The sequence below is a fragment of the Papio anubis genome, chromosome 1 (genome assembly GCF_008728515.1).
Source record: "Papio anubis isolate 15944 chromosome 1, Panubis1.0, whole genome shotgun sequence".
NCBI lineage: Eukaryota > Metazoa > Chordata > Mammalia > Primates > Cercopithecidae > Papio > Papio anubis.
The window spans coordinates 83,425,013-83,450,751 of record NC_044976.1 but is presented as its reverse complement, the minus strand read 5'-3'; the positions used below and the strand labels follow the sequence as shown (position 1 = coordinate 83,450,751).

General features: G+C 40.1%; 1 protein-coding gene across 3 annotated transcripts in view; it reads right to left on the bottom strand.

Moving 5' to 3' along the window:
• Positions 1-25,739, bottom strand: part of WDR63 (WD repeat domain 63) — a 148,871-nt gene that overhangs the window by 63,234 nt on the left and 59,898 nt on the right. Inside the window, exons 1-3 of one of the 3 annotated variants that reach the window (XM_031650422.1) lie at positions 18,763-19,715; positions 8,970-9,047; positions 8,204-8,242 (exon numbers count right to left, since the gene is read on the bottom strand). In XM_031650422.1, coding sequence (XP_031506282.1) covers positions 8,204-8,242; positions 8,970-9,033 — 103 coding nt within the window. In that variant the 5' untranslated portion in view covers positions 9,034-9,047; positions 18,763-19,715. Of the gene's footprint in view, positions 1-8,203; positions 8,243-8,969; positions 9,048-18,762; positions 19,716-25,739 lie in introns of those variants that run through there. The other 2 variants (XM_003892133.5, XM_009212032.3) reach the window with 2 other exon arrangements.

Sequence of the window (25,739 nt, the reverse complement as noted above, 5' to 3'; positions counted from 1 at the left end):
AACACTGCATGTTCTCATTCATAAGTGGGAATTGAACAATGAGATCACTTGGACTCTGGAAGGGGAACATCATACACCAGGGCCTATTATGGGGAGGGGGGAGGGTGGAGGGATGGCATTGGGAGTTACACCTGATGTAAATGACAAGTTGATGGGTGCTGACAAGTTGATGGGTGCAGCACACCAACACGGCACAAGTATACCTATGTAACAAACCTGCACGTTGTGCACATGTACCCTAGAACTTAAAGTATAATAAAAAAATATATATATTTTTGCTTTATTTTCTTCTAGTCACTCCATATATACCTCATATGAACTTCTAAATACTGCTTTTAATATTTACCATTATGTCACAAGTATTTTACAATGACATTAAGTAATCTATCTAAAACATTATTTTAGATGAATTGAGTTCTATAGCATAATTTTAAACCATTCTCGTGTTGGTAAGCATTCTAATTTCTTTTCTTGCTTGTTTCCAATTATTGTAAATAATTCTACAAACAAATATCTAGTTTATAAATTTTTATTGCATTTCAAATTATTTTCTTGGGATAGATTTAAAAAGTGAAATTATTGGTTGGAAGGTATGACCACTTGTTTAGGCTTTCAGCCTGTATTGCTTTCCTAAAACACCCCAACCTCACCCTCTCCCCTGCTGCTCTCTCTTACCAGGTGACTGGCTTTCTATTTCACAGAGAAAACAGGGTCTGAATAGCACTGAATCCTGCCGGGTCCTGCAGCCCTGCCCACCTGCTAATTAAAATGGGCACCACCTTTCTGGCCTTATGCACTCAGAGGACCTGCGCTCCTCAGCCCCAGGGCCCCATAATCTATTCCTTTCCTTTCAGCTTTTCTTACTTCCATGCCACTTTCCCTCAGCATGCAGATTTGCTCAATGGTCTCTCATTTTGAAGAAACCTTCCCTTAGGGCTGATCAAGGCAGGTGGATCACGAGGTCAGGAGCTCGAGACCATCCTGGCTAACACAGTGAAACCCCATCTCCACTAAAAATACAAAAAATTAGCCAGGCATGGTGGCATGTGCCTGTAGTCCAGCTACTCGGGAGGCTGAGGCAGAAGAATGGCGTGAACCTGGGAGGCGGAGGTTGCAGTGAGCCGAGATCACACCACTGCACTCCAGCCTGGGTGATAGAGCGAGACTCTGTCGAAAAGAGAAGGGAAGGGAAGAGAAGGGGAGGGGAGGGGAGGGGAGGGGAGGGGAGGGAAAAGAAACCTTCCCTTGAGCCTTGAGCCTATATAGGGATCTCTGTTCTTTAGGGCTTCTCTTTTTCACAGTCAAACTTACTGTTACTCAATTCCTCACATTTTTCAAATAGTGACTTCTTGGTTGTATTAATAAACCCTTGGACACAGGAAAGTGGGCAGGGAATCCCTTTCCTCCCATCTGGCTGCCAGTCCCAGTATTGCTCTCAGAAGAGGAGAGAGGAGAGGTTCAAGAGGCTTCCATCTCTGGTCTTCCCATGCTTTCTTCGCACCCCAGGCCAGTCCTCAGCAGCAGCATGCCCCAGGAGGGTGGACACTAGAGGACAAAGGAGCATTTTGCCTGCTGCTCTTCCCTTTCTCAAGCCTTCTTCCTGTTTTCTTACCTTTCGTATCACTATCATCAGCCACACAGTCTCAGCGCTGCATCTGCCCCCAGGACTCTCTCCCCAGCTCCCAGGATCCACTCCCATCTTCTCCAGCACTCACGCCCCTGGATGTCAGGCCATCCTCCCTCTAACTGCTCAACAGATGTTCCAGCAAGGGGAAAAGTGTATGTGGCCTCTCATGTTGGAATTTTGAGCTTATTTTCAAATAGAAATATTTTCCACCACCCCAGGGGCTCTATGGTACAATAATTCAGGTAATTTGGAGGTTTTAAATAACTGTATGCATAACACTGATTATATGTGAAAGTATATTTCTAACTGCAGTCAGTTCGCCTGACATTGGGAATTCAAGTTGTTCATGAATGAAGGACAAATTATACACTTTTATCTCCCTCAAAAGACTAACCATAACACCTGGCACCTATGAGATGCTCAGTAAGTAACTGTTGACTTGATTCAAATCAAGTGCTCCTCTGCAAACAGACTGCATTTGTGTGTCGAATGTGTAATAAAAGTTCTATAGTTCTGCCTGAGAAAACCACAAGGTGGGACTGTGAGACTCACACTGTGCTAGTGTAGAAAAGAAGGCAGCTGTCCCTCATAAACAGAGGCATTCAGGAAAACCAGAAAGCTTTCTACCATCCACGACACTGGAAAGACAGCACCAAAGATTGTTTTCTGTGTTATCTGCCCCTACTAAACACACACTTCAAATTCTCCTGGCTTGATATATTTCACACACACAAAAAATGATCCTTTCACACTAATTGGACTTTTTCAAGGCAACTCTACTATAGGATCTAACATTCCTTTATCTAGAAGTCAGTAAAACTAGTGGACTGTTTCTGGTTCAAGTTGGCAATCAGTGATAACTGCAGATAACTGGCAGCCAACAGATCACACAAAACTTCTATAGTCCAATACCATAACGCTCCATCACCATGAGAACCCAAACAGGGCAAGGTCTGATGCTTCTGGCCACCCCACAGGGTCACCAGCCAAATACTATAAAACAACTGCTATTGGGTAGGCTTTGAGGCACACACTGAGGACAGCACCATAGGCTACAGCAATGAGGCTACTGTGATCAGCAAGGAGATGGGCTCACTGGAGGCTTGAGAAGAGTGGGAGGCTGGTTGCTCCAAGGAGTGTGAGACAAGTGTTGGTGCAGAGAAGGCCCCTTCAGGGCCTTCTAAAGCTGACTGAGGCCAGGAGTGCCAATCACAAGGACAATGTCTGCAAGGGCACTTCTATGGTGCACCTACTGCTGCCATGCACAGTTTTAAGCACTTTATGTATATTATTAACTCATTTAGTCTTCACAACAACATTCAGAGGTGGTTACTATAATTGTCTCCATTTTTTTTAGCCGAGAAAACTGAGGGCCACAGAGTTCAATAACATGACCGAGGTCAGCCTCTGGGAGTTGAAAGTGGTGGTACTGGGATCAAAACCAAGGTCCCTGAACTCTACTATGTTATGCTTTCTCTCTATGTGGACACAAAAGAGCCATGGAGAGGGTCCTGCTTCTCCACACATAGACAAGGAGGGAACAGAGATGACGTTCCATAGGGTCCAGTGAATGGCAGTTATTCACCTAGCAGGAACCAAAGGCAGACTCAAGCTCTACACAATTCATGCCTCAGAATCTTATTGTGTGCACACAATAGAAGATTATGCAATATAAATCATAGGTTACACATATATTATCCTACATAATGAATGTTATTTAAAATAACCCTCATACATTTCAACTATACATTCTTTTTTTTTAAACATCTTGGTTGCTATCTAGTTTTTTTTTAAAAACAGCTTTGCTGAGTTATAATTGACAAATGATAAACTGCATACAATATGTACAATTTGATAAATATCTGCACATACCCCATGAAGCCATTACCACAATCAAGATAAAGAACATATCCATAAGACCCAAATGTTTCCTCCTGCCCCTGCCTTCCAATACACCTCCTTCACCCCCAAGTAACCACTAAGCTGTTTTCTTGTCACTATAGATTAGTTTGCTTTTTTCTGGAATATTTATAAATGTACTCTTTTTGTTTATCTTCTTTCACTTAGCATAATTATTTTTGAGATGCATTCGTATTGTTGAATGTAGCAATGGTTCATTCCATTGCTGGCAAGTATTCCATAAAAGAAAAAAATCTTTAAGATTTTAAAAAAGAAAATCTTAAGAAAGCTTTAAGATTTCTTGGGATTTTGGCTGTGGGTGTCATATCTGGGAAATCTTTTTCAACTCCAAGGTCACAAAGATTTTCTCCTATGTTCTCTTCTAGAAGTTTTAGAATATTTGGTTTTACTTTTAGGTCTATGATTCATTTTGAGTTAATTTTTGTATATGGTGTGATGTATGGATTGAGTTCACTTTCTTACTTATAACTATCTAACTGTTCTAGCATCATTTGTTGGAAAGACTATCCCTTCTCCACTGAATTACCTTTGCATCTTTGATGAAAATCAACTGACCATGAACATGTGATCTATTTTTGGACTCTATTCTCATGGATTAATCTATTTATCTGTCTTTATAGTATCTTTTTATAGTACAAAGAGTTAACATAAACATACTTTGTGACAGTCCTATGTAAGGAAATGTGCATGTACTAGTAATTTAATTTCCATATCAATCTTTTGAGGTAGATAGTCCATCTTGCTTTTCAGATGAAGAAGCAGAGGCTCAGGGAGGTGAAGTCATCTGTGGCCATAGAGTCACTAAATGACTTTAAGTAATAAGTTTATGACTTAAACCAGGTCTGTCTAATTTCAAAGCCTGTGCTATTAACCACTTGTGGCAAACAGAATAATGTCCCCCTAATATTTTCATGTCTAATTCCTGAAACTTGTTAATATGGTTTTGTATGTCCCCACCCAAATCTCATCTTGAATAATTCCCATGTGCAGTGGGAGGGGCCCAGTGGGAGGTAATTGAATCATGGGGGCAGGACTTTCCTGTGCTGTTCTCATGATAGTGAATAAGTCTCACGAGACCTGATGGTTTTATAAAGGGAAGTTTTCCTATACATGCTGTCTTGCCTGCTGCCATGTAAGATGTGACTTTGCTCCTCATTCACCTTCCACGATGATTGTGAAGCCTCCCCAGCCATGTAGAACTGTGAGTCAATTAAACCTCTTTTTTCAAATAAATTACCCAGTCTCAGATATGTCTTTATTAGAAGCATGAGAACAGACTAATACACTTCTGTATTGTTACCTTACATAAGAAAAGGGACTTGTAGATATAATTATGTTAAGGATCTTTACTTTGTGTTGTTTTTGTTTTTATGTTCTTTTTATTTATTTATTTTTCATTTTTTTAAACATTTATCCCAGATGTTGAAGGTTAAGGATTTTGAGGTGAGGAGATGATTAGGCCTTTGAGATTGGCCCAGTGTAATCCCAGGGGGCCTTATAAGAGGGCGACAGGAGGATCAAAGTCAAGGAAGGAGATGTGACAAGGGAAACAGACGTCATAGAGGGGAAACAGACGTCATAGAGAATGATTCAAAGATGCTATGCTGCTGGTTTTGAAGAAGGAAGGGGCCAGGAGTCAATAAATACAGTGGCCTCTAGAAGCTGAAAAAGACAAGGAAACATATTCACCCCTCAGGGCCTCCAGAGATAATCAGCCCTGCTGACACCTTGACATTAGCCCAGTGAAAGTAATTTCGGACTCTTGATTTCCAGAACTGTTAAATAATAAATTTATATTGTTTAAGCCACTAAGTTTGTGGCAATTTGTTACAGCAGCAATAGGCAACTCGTATACCACTAAGTCATATTATAATTTGGACACATTATTTAATATTTGGGAGTCACAGAGCACCTTCATGTCTCTAATGGCCATGATAATGCCTACTTTATAGAGCTAAGGCAATGAGAAGAGTGGGCCTGGCACAAAGTCATTGCTCCACAAATATTAGCTATGTGTAAAAATTATATTTATTCTCCAGAAACCTCTGGGCATTGCCCTGTGAGGCCCTTAGGACTGACAGTTTTTTAATTAGCTTATTGATACTATGGTTCCTTCTTAGAAAAAGAGATCTCAGTTTCTTGGAGCATGACAGCCATCAGCCCTGAGTAACAGTTGGCAAAGTCAGGGCCCCACCATGAGGAAGTCAGAGGGGTCCTGATGCTACCTGAGGGGAGTCTGGGAGTAGAGACAGGCTTGAGGAGAAGGGGATGCTAACTCAAAACCTACACTTGTCTCACCATAAAGTTCTGAGGTTAGTTTTTTCTTTCCCTTAAGCAAACATATTCCTATTTTTCAGTTCATTTACTTTCAATGAATACATCTCAAACCACGCCCCTTTATCAGGTTCATAGATTTTCTTACCAGTCAATGCATTTAGTCAAGAAATATTTACTGAGCACCCACTATGTGAAGAGCATGGTGCTACTGCCAGGGTATCCAATCTAGACAGAGAGACAGATATTAAATAATAAAGTACACTCATAGATACAAATTGTAGGCTGGGCATGGTAGCTCACACCTGTAATCCCAGCACTTTGGGAGGCCAAGGCAAGAGGATCCCCTTCAGCCCAGGAGTTCAAGACAGCCTGGGCAACATAATGAGAACCCATCTCTATGGAAAAAGAAGAAAAAAAATAAAAAACAAAAATAAATAAAAACAAATTGTGATAAGTGCTATTTGGGAGAAAACAGGATGAGAGATGGAACTAAGAAGGGTAGCTGTGGTGGTCTATTTAGACAGGAACAAGAGACAACACAATTCATTCACTCATTCATTTATTCAGTAATGAGTTATAGTGCTGTTTGCCATGATTTGGCCATGAGTTCAGTGTTAGGGATCAACAGTATACATTAAATAAGGAGTATTTAAACAGAAATACACATAAGACAAGGTTATGTATTGACTAGTTAATGAAAATGTGACCAGAGGCTCACAGGAACCTAACCCTGTGTTTCCCCTAGGGGTAATAGTTCAGTATTGGCTAATTCAGTATTCAAAGGGACTGTATAGATTCCAGGAACGAGAATTGACTGTACTTTAACTTCAGAATTTTAAGTGCTATGAAAGCAATTAAACAAGGTAATAGGTGACACAGAGGTCAAGGAACATCTCTTCAGGAAGTGAGATAGTGGTCTAGATCTCAACGATAAGAAAGAGAAAATTGCATAAAGGGAAGATCTAGCTAGGCATCAGGGGCAGCAAAAGCAATGGCCTTGAGGCTGGAATAAATTTGGAACATTCTGTGCTAAGCAGGGCTGATGGGCTGTAGGTTGGCAAAGAGGAGGAGGAAACAAGGTCAGGACCACTTGAGCACAGGAGTCAGGACCACTGTAAGGTGTGTCCAATGGCAAAGAAAGACCATGGGGGAGTTTAAGCAAGAAACACGAGTTTAAGCATGGTCAGGCTGCTGTGTGCCCAGTGGACTGAAGGAGACTGAGTGGAAGCAGTGATATCAATTAGAAACCTCGGGAACTAAACGATGTGAGGAGTGCGGAGGTTTGGACTAAGGTTGCAGATGGGAAGATAATGCGAAGCACATGGGTTTGAGATATATTTTAAAAGAAGTGGAATTCACAGAAGTTAGGGTGGTTTGGAAGGGGTAGGGAGGTGTGGAGGGAGAGAGAGAAAGAAATTAAAGACGACTCCCATGTTTCACTAACTCAATAAATACTTATCGGGCAGCATATTCTGCCACAGGCACTGTGCTGGGTGCTGATAACAGAGCCACTGACATTAGCTGACATTCTCTCACTTTTTCCCTGCCTCCACACTCTACACCTCTGCCCCTCTCTACCGCCCTGACCCAGGTCATCACCATCTTTTCCCTGGATTGTTGGAAAAACTTCCTAACTAGTCTCTCTGCTTCAGTCCTTGCTCCTGCAGTTTGCTTCACAGTAGCCAGGACGACCTGACCCTTTAAAAACATGTCAGATGGAGTCACTCTTTGATTAAATACTACCAATATTTCCTCATCCCATATGATTAAAAGACAAAATCTTTACAGTGGCCTACAGAGCTTTTAAATCTTCCTCCTTGTCCCCCTCATTGTCTCCTTTCTTTTTAAAAATGAAGTGTGTCATCTAAGTCAACTTGAAGAGAGAGGTTCCCCCTCCATCCCACCAAAAGAAGTCTTGTTATAATAAGATTACTTAGCCTTTACATGTAGGAACAACATTAGGTTAGTTGTCTAAGTTCTAGTTATTTGCTTAAAAACCAGCCTCTTTCCTTGAAATAGTGGCATCTTAGTGTGAAATACAGATAACTACCTATGAGCAAAAGTTTGAAAAAATACTTACCTGATAAAAGTCTTAAGTTGCAGACTTATAACACTTTATAGTTATAAAAGGCCTTTCAATAATCATATAATGAATTTTTAATGAACTGCTTGGTCCAAGTTTGTTTCTCAGTTTGAAATTCTCTACTCTTATTTTTTCTTTAAAAAATTTTTCATTTTATATTTTAATTAGAATAGTATCATTTTAGCCCATGTACATTTTGATTGATCACTTCAGTTTGTAGTATTCCTGCTTGCTTACTGCATAATTAAAATATTATAAAATTGAGGACGTAAGTTGCAAATTATATTTCCACTTACCCATGCTCTCCATATTTACTGGTTCCATATCTTCACTAGCTAGAATATAATAAAAGGAAGTCAAATTTACATTTTTGAATCAAATACATCTCAGTTTATTATAGTCTTGTTTTCTTTTTCTTTTGAGATGGACTCTCGCTCTGTCGCCCAGGCTGAAGTGCAGTGGCACGATCTCGGCTCACTGCAACCTCTGCCTCTGGGGTTCAAGTGATTCTCCTGCCTCAGCCTCCTGAGTAGCTCGGATTACAGGTGTGCGCCACCACGCCTGGCTAACTTTTGTTTTTTTAATAGAGACGGGGTTTCACCATGTTGGTCAGGTTGGTCTCGAACTCCTGACCTCATGATCCACCCGCCTCAGCCTCCCAAAGTGCTGGGATTACAGGCGTGAACCACTGTGCCCGGCCAGTTTATTATAATCTTTACCAAACCTCAAAACACAAAATATAAGTGCAAATATACAATGAAGAGTTAAACTATCTTGTGAATAATTAGAGAAAATCTGAATAATTGTCTTTCACACTGTTATCTCTTAGTGATATGTTTACTACAGCATTCATTATATGGCATTTAATTGGTATCATAATGAAATTAGTCAAAAGACTAATCCGTAAGAATGAATCTCCATATATCTTATTTCTCATTCATTTGACTTTATAACACAGGAATATTTTATTTAATTTGATATGTAAAACCATAATCATTTTGCTTCTAATATATATACAAATACTCCACAAAAAAATCCCATTCAATGAAGAAATAATCCTACCAGCTAATATTGGCTTTGGGCTTTTTTTGCGACGTGATGACTTTTTCTTTCGTTTTGGAGCCATGGTTCTGGCTTGGGCTGCATAAAGAGATGATATTATTAGTAAATTATTACAGTTTGCAAACAACTTACAATTTCAAATACTAAACATTATCATTTAATAAACGTAAGAACATGTTTTCTAAGTTTCACCCTGGGCTAAATCAACCTGTATCTTCCTAGAACGGGTGATCTGTGACAAAGGTTTATTGCAACAACAATCTTACTGATGAGATCTTACTGTTCTGGTGGAGCCACTCAGCTGAAGCACACTGTGGTGACCTGCCAGAACAAAGTCTCAGCCACAGGTCCTGCCATGGAAGTACAACAGAGGACCTGGCTTCCCTGCATCTCACTGAAATTCCCATCCCAGGTAGCTGCTCTGTGCTACCTTTTGCTGGGCTTTCCAACAGGTAGTCCAGCTACAAAGACAAGATAGGCCACTGGGAGTGATAGGCCCACAACATGCATATGCATATCTAATTTTAAAATTAACGTAATTGAGATCATACTTTTGTCTTAGGATGTGAACACATAACCACTAAGGCCTTATTTGGGCTATCAGAGAGAATGCCTCCAAAAGTTTTCCATGGAACTGCTCATCAATTTTGACAGGATACAACACTGGCCAAGGTCACCACCATGACATCAAATCCTTGTCATCTCCGCCATGCTCACCTTTGTCCCGTTCTGTTTAAATGGTTAGGAGTGTGACTGCAGGAGCCTGGTCAGCAGAGTTTTTAAACAGGCTCTACTTTTTCCAGCTGAGTGACCATGGGCAAATTACTTACCTTCTCTAAGTCTCAGTTTATTCATCTATTTAATGGGGATAATAATAAAATCCACCCCACAAGGTGACTGTGAAGACTTAATGAAATGAAGTGTCATCAGTCAACTCAATCATCTCTGACTGGTTTGTATCACTTTAACAAATCAACACAGACTATTATTTCACAGCCCATGGTCAAAATATCAAAGTTTTATTTTATTCCTAGATACTCAATCACAAAATCTTGTCCAAAGTGTGGATGTGAGTGTGTCTGTGTTTTTGTGTAAACATCTTTGCTTTAGATTTTCTCATATGTATTTTTTAAATAATAAAAATAATAGCTCACATTCGTGAAGTGCTTACTATGTGCCAAGCACAGTTCCAAGTACTTTATATGTATTTTTAATTTAATCTTAACCACATTAAAACATTTTTATTGACATATAATAGTTGTACATATTTGGGGGTACATGTGATATTTTGATACATGTATACAATGTATAATGGTCAAATTGGCATAACTGGGATTATCTATCATCTGAAACATTTATCTTTGTGTTCAGAACATTACAATTCTTCTAGCAATTTTGAAATATGCAATGAATTATTTCCTACTGTACTACTAAATACTAGATAACCACATTTTATTATTACTATTATCTTCGTCTCCATTTTATAATGAGAAAACGGGGCCCCAAGAGGTTCAGGTGACTCTCCTGAAGGGACACAGAGCTCAATGGGCACTGGTGTCAGGCTGTGAGCCCAAGCAGCCTGGCTCTAATAGCCACATTCTTACCCTCTGTACTAGATGATCCCTTGGATTTCAATGATAACTAACTGCTGTGCTTCATTGCAAATGAAACTATTTTAAATCATTGTCTTTACCCAGGAAGGAAGGATTTTTTTTTTTTTTTTTTTGAGACAGAGTCTCACTCTGTCGCCCAGGCTGGAGTGCAGCAGCGTGGACTCAGCTCACTGCAACCTCTGCTTCCTGGGTTCAAGCAATTCTCCTGCCTCAGCCTCCCAAGTAGCTGGGACTAAAGGCGCGTGCCAGCATGCCCGGCTAATTTTTGTATTTTTAGTAGAGATGGGGTTTCACCATATTGGCCAGGCTGGTTTCGAACTCCTGACCTGGTGATCCACCAGCCTCGGCCTCCCAAAGTGCTGGGATTACAGGCATGAGCCACTGCGCTCAGCTAAAACGCAGGATTTTATTATCTAATCAATATTTTATGATTCTGACAATTTCTATTTTTAAGATATTCTGCAATGAATGGATCTGATTTAACTCTTTAGGCTATCAAATGTCCTCCATATCACTTCCCAGTCTTAGCATATTTCAAATCTTTCATCTATTCCTTTTTTCAGAAGATTCCTTATCAATGTACTCCTTCTCCATATGCTATCCCAGCTGCGTTTTAGTTTGATGTAAAATACTGGAAAAAACTTTCCTTTTTTTGTCCCCCAAGACGCCTACTCTGTCGCCCAGGCTGGAGTGCTGTGGTGCACTCACAGCTGTAATCCCAGCACTTTGGGAGGCCGAGGTGGGTGGATCACAACGTCAGGAGTTTGAGATCAGCCTGGTCAACATGGTGAAAAACTCTTAACACCACTTTGCCTCACCCTACGCACACACCATCACCACCACCACTATTTATTCCACATATATACATTGAGTGACTATGCTGCACCAGATGCTATCCTAGGTGTTAGGGATACAGCAGTGAACAAAATAGGCAAAACCCCTTGCGCAAGCTTACAATCTAGGGGAAGAAAGATGAACAAATAAAGGAGGAAAATATAATTAGTGTTTTAAGTGGTGAGAACTACTAAGGAGAAAAATAAGGTAAAAAAAGGAATTGGACATTGGAGTAAAGACTTGAGAAAGGAGAAAGCAAGAAACACAGATATCTGGGAGAGGAAGAGTATTTTCAGGTGGAGGGAACAGTATGTTTAAAGGTTCTGCGGCAGGATCATGCCTGGCATATTTAAGAAAACAGCAAGAAGGTCATGATGGCTGGAGCAGAGTCAGGGAAAGACTACAGGCAAAGCTGGTCAGAAAGGTGATAGGGATATATTAGTCAGCTTTGCTGCACTAACAAATGACCCCTACATCTCAGTGACATACAATAACAAAAATTTATTTCTTCTCATGCTATGCACTGTAGTGTGGATGAGCTGCTGCAAGTCTTCTTATTCCGGGACCCAGGCTGAAGAAGCAGGCCCTATTTCACATGTACCACTTTCACAGCAGAGAAAAAAGCAGGAGAGCTAACGGAACTACATAATGCTTCCTAACTTTCTCCTTGGCACTGACATATTGTGCCTCCTGCTGACATTCTATTGGCCCAAGCAAGTAAGTCAATCCTGATAATGGGGGAGGGATTCTCTGCCTGATTGGCAGTAGGTGGGAATGTATGATCCTCTTACAGGTACGGGAGGTAATGGCTGGGAAGGATATAATTGGAAACAACTATATAATATGCCACCAAGGGGTCTAGGTCATGTATTAGGACCTTGGCTTTCACTCTGAATGAGGTGGAGAGGTACTGGATGGCTTTGAGCTGAGAAGTTACTTTACTCCATCTGTCCCACAATTTAAGGATCAATATGGCTGCTGTGTTGAAAAAAGACTGCAACAAGGAAAAGGCTGAAGCAGGAAATCCAGTTGAGAGACATTTAAAAATCCATGGAAGAGATGAGAGTGCTTAGATCAGAGAGGTGAAAGTGAGATGGGAAAAGTGATCGGATTCTGGGTATGTTTTGTTAAGTAGACCCAATAAGATTCACTGGTGACTTGAACATATCACTTATGAGAAGGATAACATCAATGAATTTTGCCTAAGAAATTGAAAGCATGGAGTTGCTATTTATTGAGATGGAGATCCCATGGAAAGAGCAGATTTGAAAGAGAAGTTCAGGAGTTCAATTGAAGGTATATGAAGTTAGATTGCAAACTAGACTATAAACTCTGTTAGCATGGGGATTATATTTTCTTTCCAATTTTTGTAACCCCTGTAACTAGCACAGTGAACATACTAAAAAAAAAAAAAACAAAAAACAAAAAACAAAACACTTAGATTTATAACTCCTTGGTCCTCCTTCCCTTCTGCCATGCTTAGCCTACGAATTTCCAGTCTAAACGAAAGGCTTCTGCCTAATGGTCTGTGGAATAATCTGTATGCATGCTGTATTACTTTTCTCTTAGTGCTGTAACAAATTACCACAAATTTTGTGACTTAAAACTACACAAATCTACTATCTTACAGCTTTGTAGTTCAGATGTCTGACACAGGTCTCACTGGCTTAAACCAGGGAGTCAGCAGGGCTGCATTCCTTTCTTTCCAGAGCCTCTAAGAGAGAATCTGCTTTTCTGCCTTTTCCAATCTCTAGAGCACACCAGCATTTCTTGGTTTGTGGCTCCATCTTCCAACTTCAGAGTCAGAAGGGAGACTTAAGTCCTTCTTACATAGCATACTCTGACCTCTCATTTCTTTTTCACTTTTAAGGACCCTTGTGACTACATTGGGCCTACCTAGATAATCCAGGATAATCTCCTCCACGATCTTAATTTCATCTGTGACTTTACTTCTTTGCCATGTATGGTAACATATTCACAGGTTCCAGGAATTAGGAAGCGCTGCCTTAGAATTAAACTTGAATATAGGTATCAGTTTACAATCATCCCCCAAATAATCAAAGTAAACAAGTGTCCTGTTCTTTTCAAACGCTGCTATTAAATGCTCTGTAGATAATTTGAGTTTCCAGTTTTCAGGGAAAACCAAAGTCAAATTTTCGGCAACAAATTAGGCACTAAAATTGGAACGTGCATTAACGCGTGCTGCCTTACCTGAACTGCTCATTTACTACTTTCACAAACGTTAATTGATTACTGTCTAAATTACTGACTGGTGACTAAGGGCAAAGTGACCTAGTGACTGGTGACCAGGTACTAGTGACCAGGTTGTTCTAAAGGCTTTTAGGGGTCTTAATTCTTCTTCATTAAAAAGCATAATATCTCCATTTCTAGGCACCACAGACAGAAACATTCATAAGCGGAAGTGAGCCAGGTGAATATAGTCTGAACTGAAAGGAAAATGGTTACTTTGGGAGTAGCCACCTTATATTGTATTTCAGTTTCAGGCAAAATTTTGCAGTTTATTTTAGTAATTGTAAATAATAAAAATCCTACCAGCATTATGTATGGAAAATAAATCACTTTCAATTGGGGGTATCGAAACCAAATGAATAATATACTCTATAACTTCAATAAACATATTTATTCAAGGTTTATTTTTTATGTAGATCTTTCTTTTTAAAAACAAATTCCCAATAAAAGATATTACTTTCAAATTATAGCAGGACTTACTGAAGTTTTTTTCATAAAATTAATTGAATATTTCATGAATGTGTTACATTTAACAAACCTTTTTCTATTGAGTTGCTTATTAAAAGATTATGAAAAAATTTTCAATACCCAATCCTACTTTACTAAGATTACTTTGAAATGTGCATAACATTTTTTCTGTTCCCAGCTGAAATCAATTTGTAATTATTAAGAGCAGCAGAAGAGGACAGGCGCGGTGGTTCATGCCTGTAATCCCAGCACTTTGGGAGGTTGAGGCGGGCGGATCATGAGGTCAGGAGATCAAGACCATCCTGGCTAACACAGTGAAACCCCCGTCTCTTTTAAAAATACAAAAAAAAAAATTATCCAGTCATGGTGGTGGGCGCCTATAGTCTCAGCTACTAGGGAGGCTGAAACAGGAGAATGGTGTGAACCCAGGAGGTGGATGGAGCTTGCGGTGAGCCAAGATCACGCCACTGCACTCCAGCCTGGGTGACAGAGTGAGATTCCAATTCAAAATATATATATATATATATTTCATCTACTCCTAAAATAAAGGTTGTGCCTAACCCAGTGGCTTGTGTTTTGACTGGTTTTCAAACCACGAGAGCTGAGTGGATTTCAAAATAGAAATTTTGGAAGGTAACACTTAGAAATGTTTAAGCATTTTTATTAAAAATATTTTTGATATTAAAACTACTTATTTTCTTTGTAAATTAATTTACCCATTTCAGAACACCTTTTGCCATCAATGCACAAAGGTCACATTTTCTAGATTCTATGTTAACAGCAAGAGACATTAGAGGTTGACAAAAGTGTATATTGGGTAAGTCCCCTGCATAACAGATCAAAACCTGTGATGGTGCACCACTTGATTACGAGGACCACTGCATTTACAGCTGTCTACGATCTGCTTCCAAACTAACTCTCCAACTTGCCCATGACTGTATCCTCTTATGATGCTTCTATTATTCAGGAGGTTAACTACTATAGATGAAGGCATAAGTAACATAAATTAAATTGTCATAATACAGTGATTTAAACAGCTATTAATTGCCTCTCTTCACTTTATTCATGTAATGCATTGTGAAAGTTGTCAGAATCAGCATGGAGCCACTTGTGTTAAAAACCCTGACAAACAGAGCTAGGGAAGGCCATGAAGGGAGTGTATGTCACAAATGCTAGATAACAAGAACTATCACAAAAGACTATACAAAACCACAACCTTGCATAAAGGTCATTGCCACTCTACACACACACACAAAATACTACTGCTAGGATATCTGCCCAGGAACTGCCTGTCCAACCTCAGACTGGTGCCACCCTTGTCACTGATTCTGTAGCCAAGGATAACTATCTGAAGACAATGATATAATCCTCCTCATTTTTCCTTTAAAAACCTTTGTCTTCTTTTATCTCCCTGAATATGCATATAGTTTACCACTGCATGTGTCTTCCCATTGTAATGCATATTCCCAAATAAACATTTTATTTTAGAGAGTCCCCCTCTCTGTTTGCTATCTAGGTTGACAACACACACCTGTTTACATACTCTCATTTGTTGCCTGTGTGTATGTGTGGCTTATTCCCAGCCAAGAGATCTTGATTATGAAAGGCCTTGTAGCACTGGCACCTTCTCTTTAACTGGAGTCTTCCTTAAAAAGTCTTATCTTCTCAGATCTTCTTCAATTAGCTGACCTCATCTAGGTGGTCATCATCCTCTTTCCTCTTCCCAAATAATTTACAAGCTCATCATGCTGGCCTTCCATTTTTCTATATTTATTCATGTATTTATTTATTTATTTTAATTAAGACGGAGTCTCGCTTTGTTACCCAGGCTGGAGTGTAATGGCGTAATCTTGGCTCACTGTAACCTCCGCCTCCTGGGTTCAAGTGATTCTCCTGCCTCAGCCTCCCAAGTAGTTGGGATTACAAGCACCCACCACCATGCCCATTTTTTAAATCTATTTTTTTAGTATTTATTTATTTATTTATTTTATGAGACAAAGTCTCGCTCTGTCGCCCAGGCTGGAGTGCAGTGGAGCGATCTCGGCTCCCTGCAAGCTCCTCCTCCCGGGTTCATGCCATTCTCCTGCCTCAGCCTCCCGAGTAGCTGGGAGTACAGGCGCCTGCCACCACGCCTGGCTAATTTTTTGTATTTTTAGTACAGACAGGGTTTCACCGTGTTAGTCAGGATGGTCTCGATCTCCTGACCTTGTGATCTGCCCGCCTCGGCCTCCCAAAGTGCTGGGATTACAGGCGTGAGCCACTGCGTCCGCCCAATGTTTTATTTTTTAGTAGAGACGGGGTTTCACCATCTTGGTCAGGCTGGTCTTGAACTCCTGATCTCAGGTGATCTGCCTGCCTTGGCCTCCCAAAGTGCTGGGATTATAGGCATGAGCCACTGCACCCTATCTTTTATTTTATTTTTAAGAGATGAGGTCTGGCTTCATTGCCCAGGCTGGTCTAGAACTCTTAGCCTCAAGCAATCCTCCTGCCTTGGCCTCCCAAAATGCTGGAATTATAGGTGTGAGGTACCTCTCCAGCGATATCTTTTAAAACAAACAAACAAACAAAGATTTAGAATAAAACCCAAGACTAACATCTTGGGTCTCTGGTAAATGTGTCTCCAAGAACTACTGATTCTCAGTAAATCTTCACTAAGACCCTGGTTAAGCTTCAAGATTCTCCTGGGCCCTTCAGCCATATTTTGGCAAGTATACAACATCCACCCCTAGAGACAACTATTCCTGCAATGTCTATTAGTCTATTCTCTCATTTCTTTCCCTCCATAACTATTTCCACTACTTTCCAAGATTGAATACTCACTTATTTGAGTAGATCCTATCCTATTACTTCTCCCTTCCAAATATCTCCCGAATTCCAAGCCCTCCTCTCCCACAGCCTCCTCTGGTTCAGGTCTTTAACACGTCCTCCAAAACTGGAGCTCCAACCCTGTTTTGTGCCATGAACCTTTGGCAGCCTGGTGAAGCCCATGCATCAAATAAAAACATGGAATTACAAAGAAGACAGATTATATGGAAATATAGGTATTAAAATATTTAAAAAATCATGACATAATAATTTGTACTTCTTTATTAACACATTAAATAACAAAATCTAGCAGTGGTTCTAATAACTACCTTAATTGTGAGGTAATGATGAGGATAAATAATATATTTACAATCTCTATAATGTAATATGAAAAGAGTTGGCGGCAAAATCACAGGCCTGTGAATACTACTGTGGTTTGTTACCAATTGCATACATTTCAATCGGTGGTTAGTGAAAATAAATATGTAATTTTAAAAATCCACAGATTCTCCTCCCTGGATCCCCTGCCCTAGATCATGGACACTTAACTAGCCTCTCTGCCTCTGTTCTGACCAGAACAACTACTCAAGAGGCCAACCTCAGAGCACTCCAAAAATGCATCTCTTATCGAGTCTCTTCCCTGTATAATGTGGGTCCCTATCATTCACAGTAGCATTCTCTTCCAGACTGTAGAAATGGAGCTCATTTGAAATGCATTCCTGGACCTCCTTTGATTTTGGAGGTCTGGGGTGAGCCTGGGACTCTGTATTTTTAAAAGCACTGTGAGACAGTCTTGCACTGGTGGTCTACACACCAGACTTTGCAAAACAAAATAGAGTCCGAACTCATGTAAGTATGGCCTTCGATACCTTCACAGTCTGCCTCACCGTGTCAACCCTTCCAGTTCTATTCCAGCCTCGTACGGTTTCCATTCATTCCCAAACAGTCCAGGACTTTCCCACCTCCCTCTCTGGAGAATGGTCTTCCCTCCCACCCCTCCTGCTGCTTCTTGTCCACACCATACAGGCATCTCTCTGCTTGCTTCAATCTTACTCATCATTCAAGGTCAATAGGAAGGTTTTCCCCAAAGCCTGAATTCTCCCTGACTTCGTCACTCAGGCTGAAACAATCTTGTTCTCCCTGACACTTTCCAATCATACTATGTGCAATTATGTCAGGTCTCTGCAAAGGCAGGGGGCTTCAAACTCAGAGCTTCCTAAAAGATTGCTGTGAATTCGTTTAGCATTCACCATACACAAGAAGAAGGAGAAAGTATTGAGCAGCAATTTAGGTACTAGGTAAACTAGTCACTAGGGGAATAAGACAATGTCCTTACTTTCAAAGAGTTTGTGTTCCCTGTTCATCTTCCTCACTGTTTATCTACTCCAGCCCTTTCTAAATAGTCCTGAAGTAATCTATTTCAGCCCACATTAATCTTTTATTCTTTGACCCCCGCCCCTAGACGGATAATCAGAATCAGGCTATTTTGGCATTCATTCATTCATTCACTCACTCAATCATGGTTTATTGAGCTCCTACTATGTGCTAGGCAATATGATAGTCACTGGGTATATGTAACATGGGAACAAGACAGTAATGCCCTCAAAGTTCTTAGAGTGTCGTTAACCGCTCTCTCGTTGCTATTTTTGTCTCCCTCGCTAGGCTGGAAGCTCTTTGAAAGCAAGGAAAGACTTGTATTTTTTGTAGTCTTCACTGCCACTAACCTAGCACATTGCTGACACAGCGAGTGTTCAAATACCCTTGAAAGAGTGAGTAAAATACTTCGTTTCCACGCCGCCTTTCCCATTCAGAGCTTCCCTTACCTGATACTGCTGATCTGAAGGAAAAGGAGCCTCTTTGCAGTGCCCTCGGGAAAAGCTCCTTCGAGAGCTGGAGGTGGGAGTTTGACTCTCCTCTCTCAGAATAACAAATCGCAAGGGCACAAACCGCAGCAACTCTGCCGACTGTTGCTAGGACGCATCCGTCGCTAAGAGAAAAGAGGCGATTCTTCTGCGAGATTGACAGAGAACCTCTACCAATACAGTGTCCTCTTCCTAACAGTCTCTTTCAAAGCAGGCTTGTGATTGGATGGCACGATGTGCCGTCACTTAACGCTAACGGGTGAGGCCAGCAGCTTTCCACTACTAAGGAAAGAGTTTTGTGGCTTGGGTATATTGATGACAGTGGCCCGGTCCGACCCCAGGTCTGACAGTCTCGGTCCATGCCTCACACCCACCGCAATCTCACCCAGAGAAGAATATTTTTGGGGTGTGGACCCTAGGAACCAGGAGAGGAGATGTTAAGAAGTCTGCCCAATCAGAATCCTTTCGGGCAGCTTTCCTGCCCATCCTGGAGCTGGGCCCTCCTAGGGAGTGGAGAGGAAGCTGCGCTCCACTGAGTGTCGTGGGCGCCCCAGAACCCTGATGGATTACATTTCCCTCTTGTCAGAATAACTTTTGTTTATAATTTGATTCAAGCTTAAGTATGAGTCTCCGGGGAAGAAACTTGAATCCGTGAGTAACCCAAGGTTCATTTTAACTGTGATTAGAAGTCCTGTGGGATTCATACAGTGAAGCTTAACTCTCTGAACACTGTTCTCCTCCTTTCCCTTAAAAAAACTTATAACTGCCTAATTTGTACAGTGGCAGAATTTAATAAAGTAATTTAATTGGCTTCTGTAATTGGTCTAAATTAATTTTTACACTCAATTTAAATAAAATAATTGAGAAGAGGCTGATCATTTATAACATATGAGACTTTGGGGGCTGGTGCGGTGGCTCACGCCTGTAATCCCAGCACTTTGGGAGGCCGAAGCGGGCAGATCACGATATCAGGAAATCAAGACCATCCTGATTAACACAGTGAAACCCCGTCTCTACTAAAAATACAAAAAATTAGGTGGGCATGGTGGTGCGCGCCTGTCAGTCCCAGCTACTCCGGAGGCTGAGGCAGGAGAATTGCTTGAACTCGGGAGGTGGCGGTTGCAATGAGCCAAGATCCGTCTTAAAATAAATAAAGAAATAATAATAATAACTTCCTAATTTGTAAACTGGCAGAATTTAATAAAGCAATGTAATTGACTGCTGTAATTGGTCTAAATTAATTTTTATACCCAATTTAAATAAATCTTTAATTGGGAAAAGGCTGATTATTTATAACATATGAGACTTTAAGGATCCTGAATGAAGATTTTTACATAATGTGCAGAAAGATCATATAGATTCTTTCAAATTTCTGAAAAATTTGTGTTCACAAAATTCAACCAAATTTTACAATACAAATTATGAAGAAAAAAAAAAACGGAAAAAGAGGTGTTATCTAAACATTCTGACAACTTTTTTCCAGCTTGTCCACTCCCAGGCACTGGAAGATTTGTTTTCCCCTGGGCTCAGTCTTGAGTCTTCTTTTTTTAATCATCGCACTCTCCTGGTGGCATCAGCATCATATATTCCCCTTAGCTTCAGCCATCACCACTAAACACGCCAGACTTTCATTTCTACATTCTCAGCCTAACATATCTCTTAAATTCCAGACCTGAATTTCCTCTAGCTACTGGACATTTCCAACTACCTCTCTGGTTCAGTTCATGTTGTTTAATAGATGCTAAATAAAGATTAAATGTAGTGAATGAATGAATTGCCATAGCACCACAACTTAGCAGAGCCAAAGTCAACTCATCTTCTTTCAGGAAACTGTTTTTCCTTCTTTATTTCCTACCCTAGGTAATAGCGTCATTGTCCATCAGTTGCAAAACGAAATCTGAAAGTCATCCTTGACTCCTCTTCTACTACCCACAGTCAATATATCATTAAGTCCTGTCATTTTTCTTTCTTAACTGTCTCTCAAATAATCTATTTTCTCTTAGCCATCCTCTGCCTCTGCCTTATTTCAGATATGCCTTGTCTCTCACCTAGACGGTAGCAATAGTCTTTTGACTTGTTCTCTTTCCCTCTAATTTATATGCCAAGTTGCCACAGAATTTTCCAAATCATAGTTTGAATTCTGACATCACCCTGCTTAAATATGCTCAAGCTGGCATATGAAACTCTGTATAAACAGGGTTCTGCAAGACACTGGAAATAAATCTGAAAGGTAATTAGTTATTTTTCTAACCTCATTTCCTGCTTCCATCCCCAGCCTAACCCACATTTTAGTCCACTGCTTCTTAATTGAAGACCCGTAACAGCCAAGGAGCAGGAAATCACAGGGACCAGGAGTGAGTAGTAGGTTGATGGAAAGAAGGTCTATAACATGACATAGACTCCTGCAACTGAGATATATTTGTTTCATATAAAGAATTTATGAAGTTTTTGCACTTGGCTCTGCGACAAATTCATGTTTGTTTCCATTTTTTAGAAAATGTCTAAAGCTGCTATTAACTAAAATTGACAGAAAATTGAATAAACACAAAGAAACCTTAGGCAACTGTGACATGCTCATCCTTTGCACAGCCCCTGACATACTGCTGTGCAGGTCCAGGAGTGTGTGGGTCTCAGGTTGAGAGTCAGAGCTCTGGTTACACAGCTCCTGACTGGTCCCCTGTGCTGTGCTGGGTTACAACTGTGTGTCTGCTTATCCCGCTGCCTCCATTTCTGCCTCTACCTCCATCTGCAATGCCTTTCTTCATCCTCATTACTTGGTAAATGACTATTTATTTTTCAAGACCCAACTCAAATGTCACCTTCTCTGTCCAGCCATACAGGCACTCAGTAGAATTAGACACTCTTTCCTCTGTTTTTCCATTATAGCAAGTATTACATTGTGTTGCAATAGCTTGTTTACATAGATGTCTCCCCCTCTAGACTTTAAGGCAGGGATGGTGTCTCATTACTTTATATTTCCTTTACATCCTTTATATCACATTGTGATATAGTGTCAAACATAGATTTTGGTTTGTTGTTGTTGTTTAGAGAGGGGATCTCACTATGTTGCCCAGACTGGTTTTGAACTTCTGGGCCCAAGCCTTGGTGTCCCAAAGTACTGGGATTATAGGTGTGAGCCGCCATGGCCGACTGGACATAGCTATTTAATGAAGCATATATTTAATTACGTAATTGATTTACTATTCTTGGAAGTAAATCTAAAAGAAGTTCTCTAACAGAAGCTTCTTTGTATTTTTCTAAATAATTTGCTCTCCATAAAAAAATCATAATCCTTCACGGTCAGATTTAAGGAAGAATTATAACCTTGTGATCTGGCTGAGACAACAAGCCCTTCTGTCATCTTTTCTTTAGAGACATGCCAAGGGGATGTCCATTTGATGGAATGAGTCATAAGTCACAATACCAAGAAAGTTAAAAGTTAAATTGGAAATGTTTAGAAATTTCTTCATGTTATAAACTCATGATTGATTGACTACCTATTCTTTCATGGGAGTGGTCAGAAATGAAATATCATCATGGTAGCTAGTGAATATGTCCATGCTCTTCCAGGGGAGGTTGAACTGAATTTCCCTGAAACTTGAAGATATGTAAAAATTAATTTTAGCTTTATTGATTCAGCGAACATCTAAAGAATCAAGAAGTCATAATTGAAAATATTTCCCTGATTCTTTAAGGACATCTTGATAAGTTTCAGATTGGGTTTACAAAAGGATCATCTGATAAATTGACATGAGGTAGATTTTTACTACTTACTATTTTGGTGAGTGACTCATCCTTTTTGTGGATTATTTTTTAAAGAGTTAGCTCAGAAACTAGGCGAGGAGGACCCTATTTTATGCCTGGAAGGGAGAAGTTTCCTTGTTTGAGCCCTAAACTGCTGGGATTACTACATATTTTCCAAGCGCTTGGGGAAACTACCACAACCTATTGCATGAGGAAGCGAGAAGCATTTGAAGAGTACTCAGCTTCAGAAAGGAGAAAGAGACAAAAAAGCCTGACCCTGGGATGAAGATTTAGTTGTTGGAAGAAAGGGCCAATTTTTGCAATTCTAGAAAAAAATGGACTAGAACATTAATGAGAAATTAGGATCTATTCAACATTAAAGTCAGGAGAAAGGCATTCTTAACTGCACAGAATGGCTTGAGTCTACTGGAGACTAAGGAGGACACAGGCCCCACGTGGCTCCAGAATTGCTGGCCCTTCCCATAAGAGAAGGCAGGGCTCCAGCACTCATCTGCAGTCTGCCGGCAGCAGGTATCTCCAGAAGGGCCAAAGAGAGAGCTGTGGAGGTAAAAACAGGGCCACGTGGTAGCAGAGTGAACTTACTTGTCAATATGGCTGAGACTTAACTCCCTGCACCTAGAAATAGTTGGTGGTGGGAGAGTCATTGTATGGTAGTGATAGACCTACAATATCATAAAGCATTAAAAGTCAGTGAATATCAGTTTTACATGTACAATTTTTATTGTCATTAGAACACTTAAATATTGTTTAAAGTGAAGTCACTCAACTATTGTATTTAAATAAGGAAATTATGTTGAAGCCTAAATTTGTCACTTTCTGCATAGGTGGCATTAAACAAGTTATTAAACTCTCTAAATCTCATCTGCAAAATTTGGGATGATAATGCTTTCATCAGAGCCAGGCCAGATAAAGGGCAAGAGCAACCACATTGAGTAACCAAGGGTGAGGGCAACCAATGCTGCCCTAAGGGGCATTCTTCAAAAGATACCAAACTTCCCTATAGTGAATTGCGAATAGGTTGTCAGTTAGTTTGGGTTTCCAAAGGGAAATTTTTACAAGCCAGGAGAGACATAAATGTATTCTTCTCTCAACCAAATAGCTTCAGATTTGAAATAAAATCTATGTTGAAAAATTTTGCCATTAAAGGTACCAATCATGAGGGTCAACCAAAAGGCAATACTCCCATTCCTGAGTTCAGCCTGCTTTGATACCTACATTTTGATTTAATTTTTAATTTTTTCAAGACGGAGTCTTGCTTTGTCACCCAGGCTGGAGAGCAGTGGCATGACCTTGGCTCACTGCAACCTCAGCCTCCCAGGTTCAAATGATTCTTGTGCCTCAGCCCCCTGAGTAGCTGGGATTACAGGTGTGTGCCACCACATTCAGCTAATTTTTTTGTATTTTTAGTAGACATAGGGTTTCACCATTTTGGCCAGCCTGGTCTTGAACTCCTGACCTCAAGTGATCTGCCTGCCTTGGCTTCCCAAAGTGATGGGATTATGGGCATGAGCCACTGCGCCCGGCCTGATACCTATATTTTGAATAGTTTGGCACGCTCCCCAAAAGTTGTCTAGTTTGGAAAAGTGTGTTTTTAATAAGTTATTTCAAATGTAAAGAAAGGATATATATGTTTATTAACAGAAATCAATTTTTCCCTATTTCCACTAGAAAAACAGTGAACACATTTTTAAGGGGTATTAGTATGAATGGATGCCAAATTACTAGCCTGTCCAGATTGCCCACAGATTTTAATCTGTCCCTTCCTCATAGCATTGCCATGAAAAACCAGATAGTGTCTCAAATGTGGCATATTCTCAATGAATAGTTGTGGAACCAGAATTAATCAAAATTCTGTTCCAAATGAATGTATAGACATTACCTCTGTCCTTTAGTGACTATTAAAAGTAGATTTGAATATCCAACTGTCTACAAGACATTTCCACTTGGATGTTTAATACATAGTTATCTAAAGCCTGGCCTTTCCTTCAATGCCAGCCAGGAAATATTTGCTACTAGACCACTAGTTTATGAAATAATTGTTACCCATCTGCAGTAAAAGTAGTACTGAAATTGGGAGTTTAAAAACTTTTTAGCAAATTGACACAGTAACTTCATGTTACGTATGAACAAAATTGAGGTTTGTATTTCAAACGTCCTTATTTCATTCTTTTAGCAATTTATTTATGTTGTAATTTTACAGAATTATTAGTCTGTGAAAGAAATGAAAACAAAACCAAGTCAACTAACCCTTTAACAGATAGTCTGAGAAGCACTTTATAGACATCTCAAAAACACATTAAAAACTGAACTGCTGGTTCTCCCCAGATACCTGCTCTTCCTGCCCTCTTCTTCATCTTAGCTGATGGCAATTTCATCTTCAGGGTCACTGCACAAACTTAAGAGTCATCCTTCACACCTTTTCTTCCATCCTTCACACTTTTAGGATATATTTTCAACATTGCAGTCAGAGGGATGCACTTTTAAAACAAGTCATATCATATCAGTCTTCTGCTCACTACCCTCCAACAGCTCCAATTTCACTCCATTTAAAAGCTAAGGTCCTCACAATGGCCAAGGTCCAGCATAACCTGGCTCCTGTTATTTGCTTCATTTCCTACCATTACTCCCTGCAGCTCACACCACTGCAGACATACTGGTGTCCTTAAGGTTACTCAAACACACTAGGTAGGCATCTCCTCTTTCGCATTGGCTGTTCCCTCTGCCTAGAGAACTTAAACAAGATATCCTTCAAGTTTTTGCTAAAATGTTAACTTCTCAGTGAGGCCTACTCTCCACTCTTTTTAAAATGCCAACTTCTCAGCACTCCTCGTTCTCCTTTCTCCGCTTTATTTTTACTCATACTATTTATCACCTTCTAACACACTGTGTACTTATGTTTGACTGTTTTTGTCCACTAAAATGTAAACTCTACAAGGGCAGGGATTTTTGCCATGCTTACTTCTCCTGTCCCACTGTCTAAGTCTATGTTGGCATACAGAAGGTATGCCACAAATGTTCATTAAAGTATTTGGAACAAACACCTTGGAGAGTAATTTGACAGTTTATATTAACTAAAAATGAATACCTCCTATAATCTAGCAATTCTACTTCTGGATATTTACCCTAGAGAAAATTTTACAGACATGCATAAGAAAATGATTCATGGATGTTCA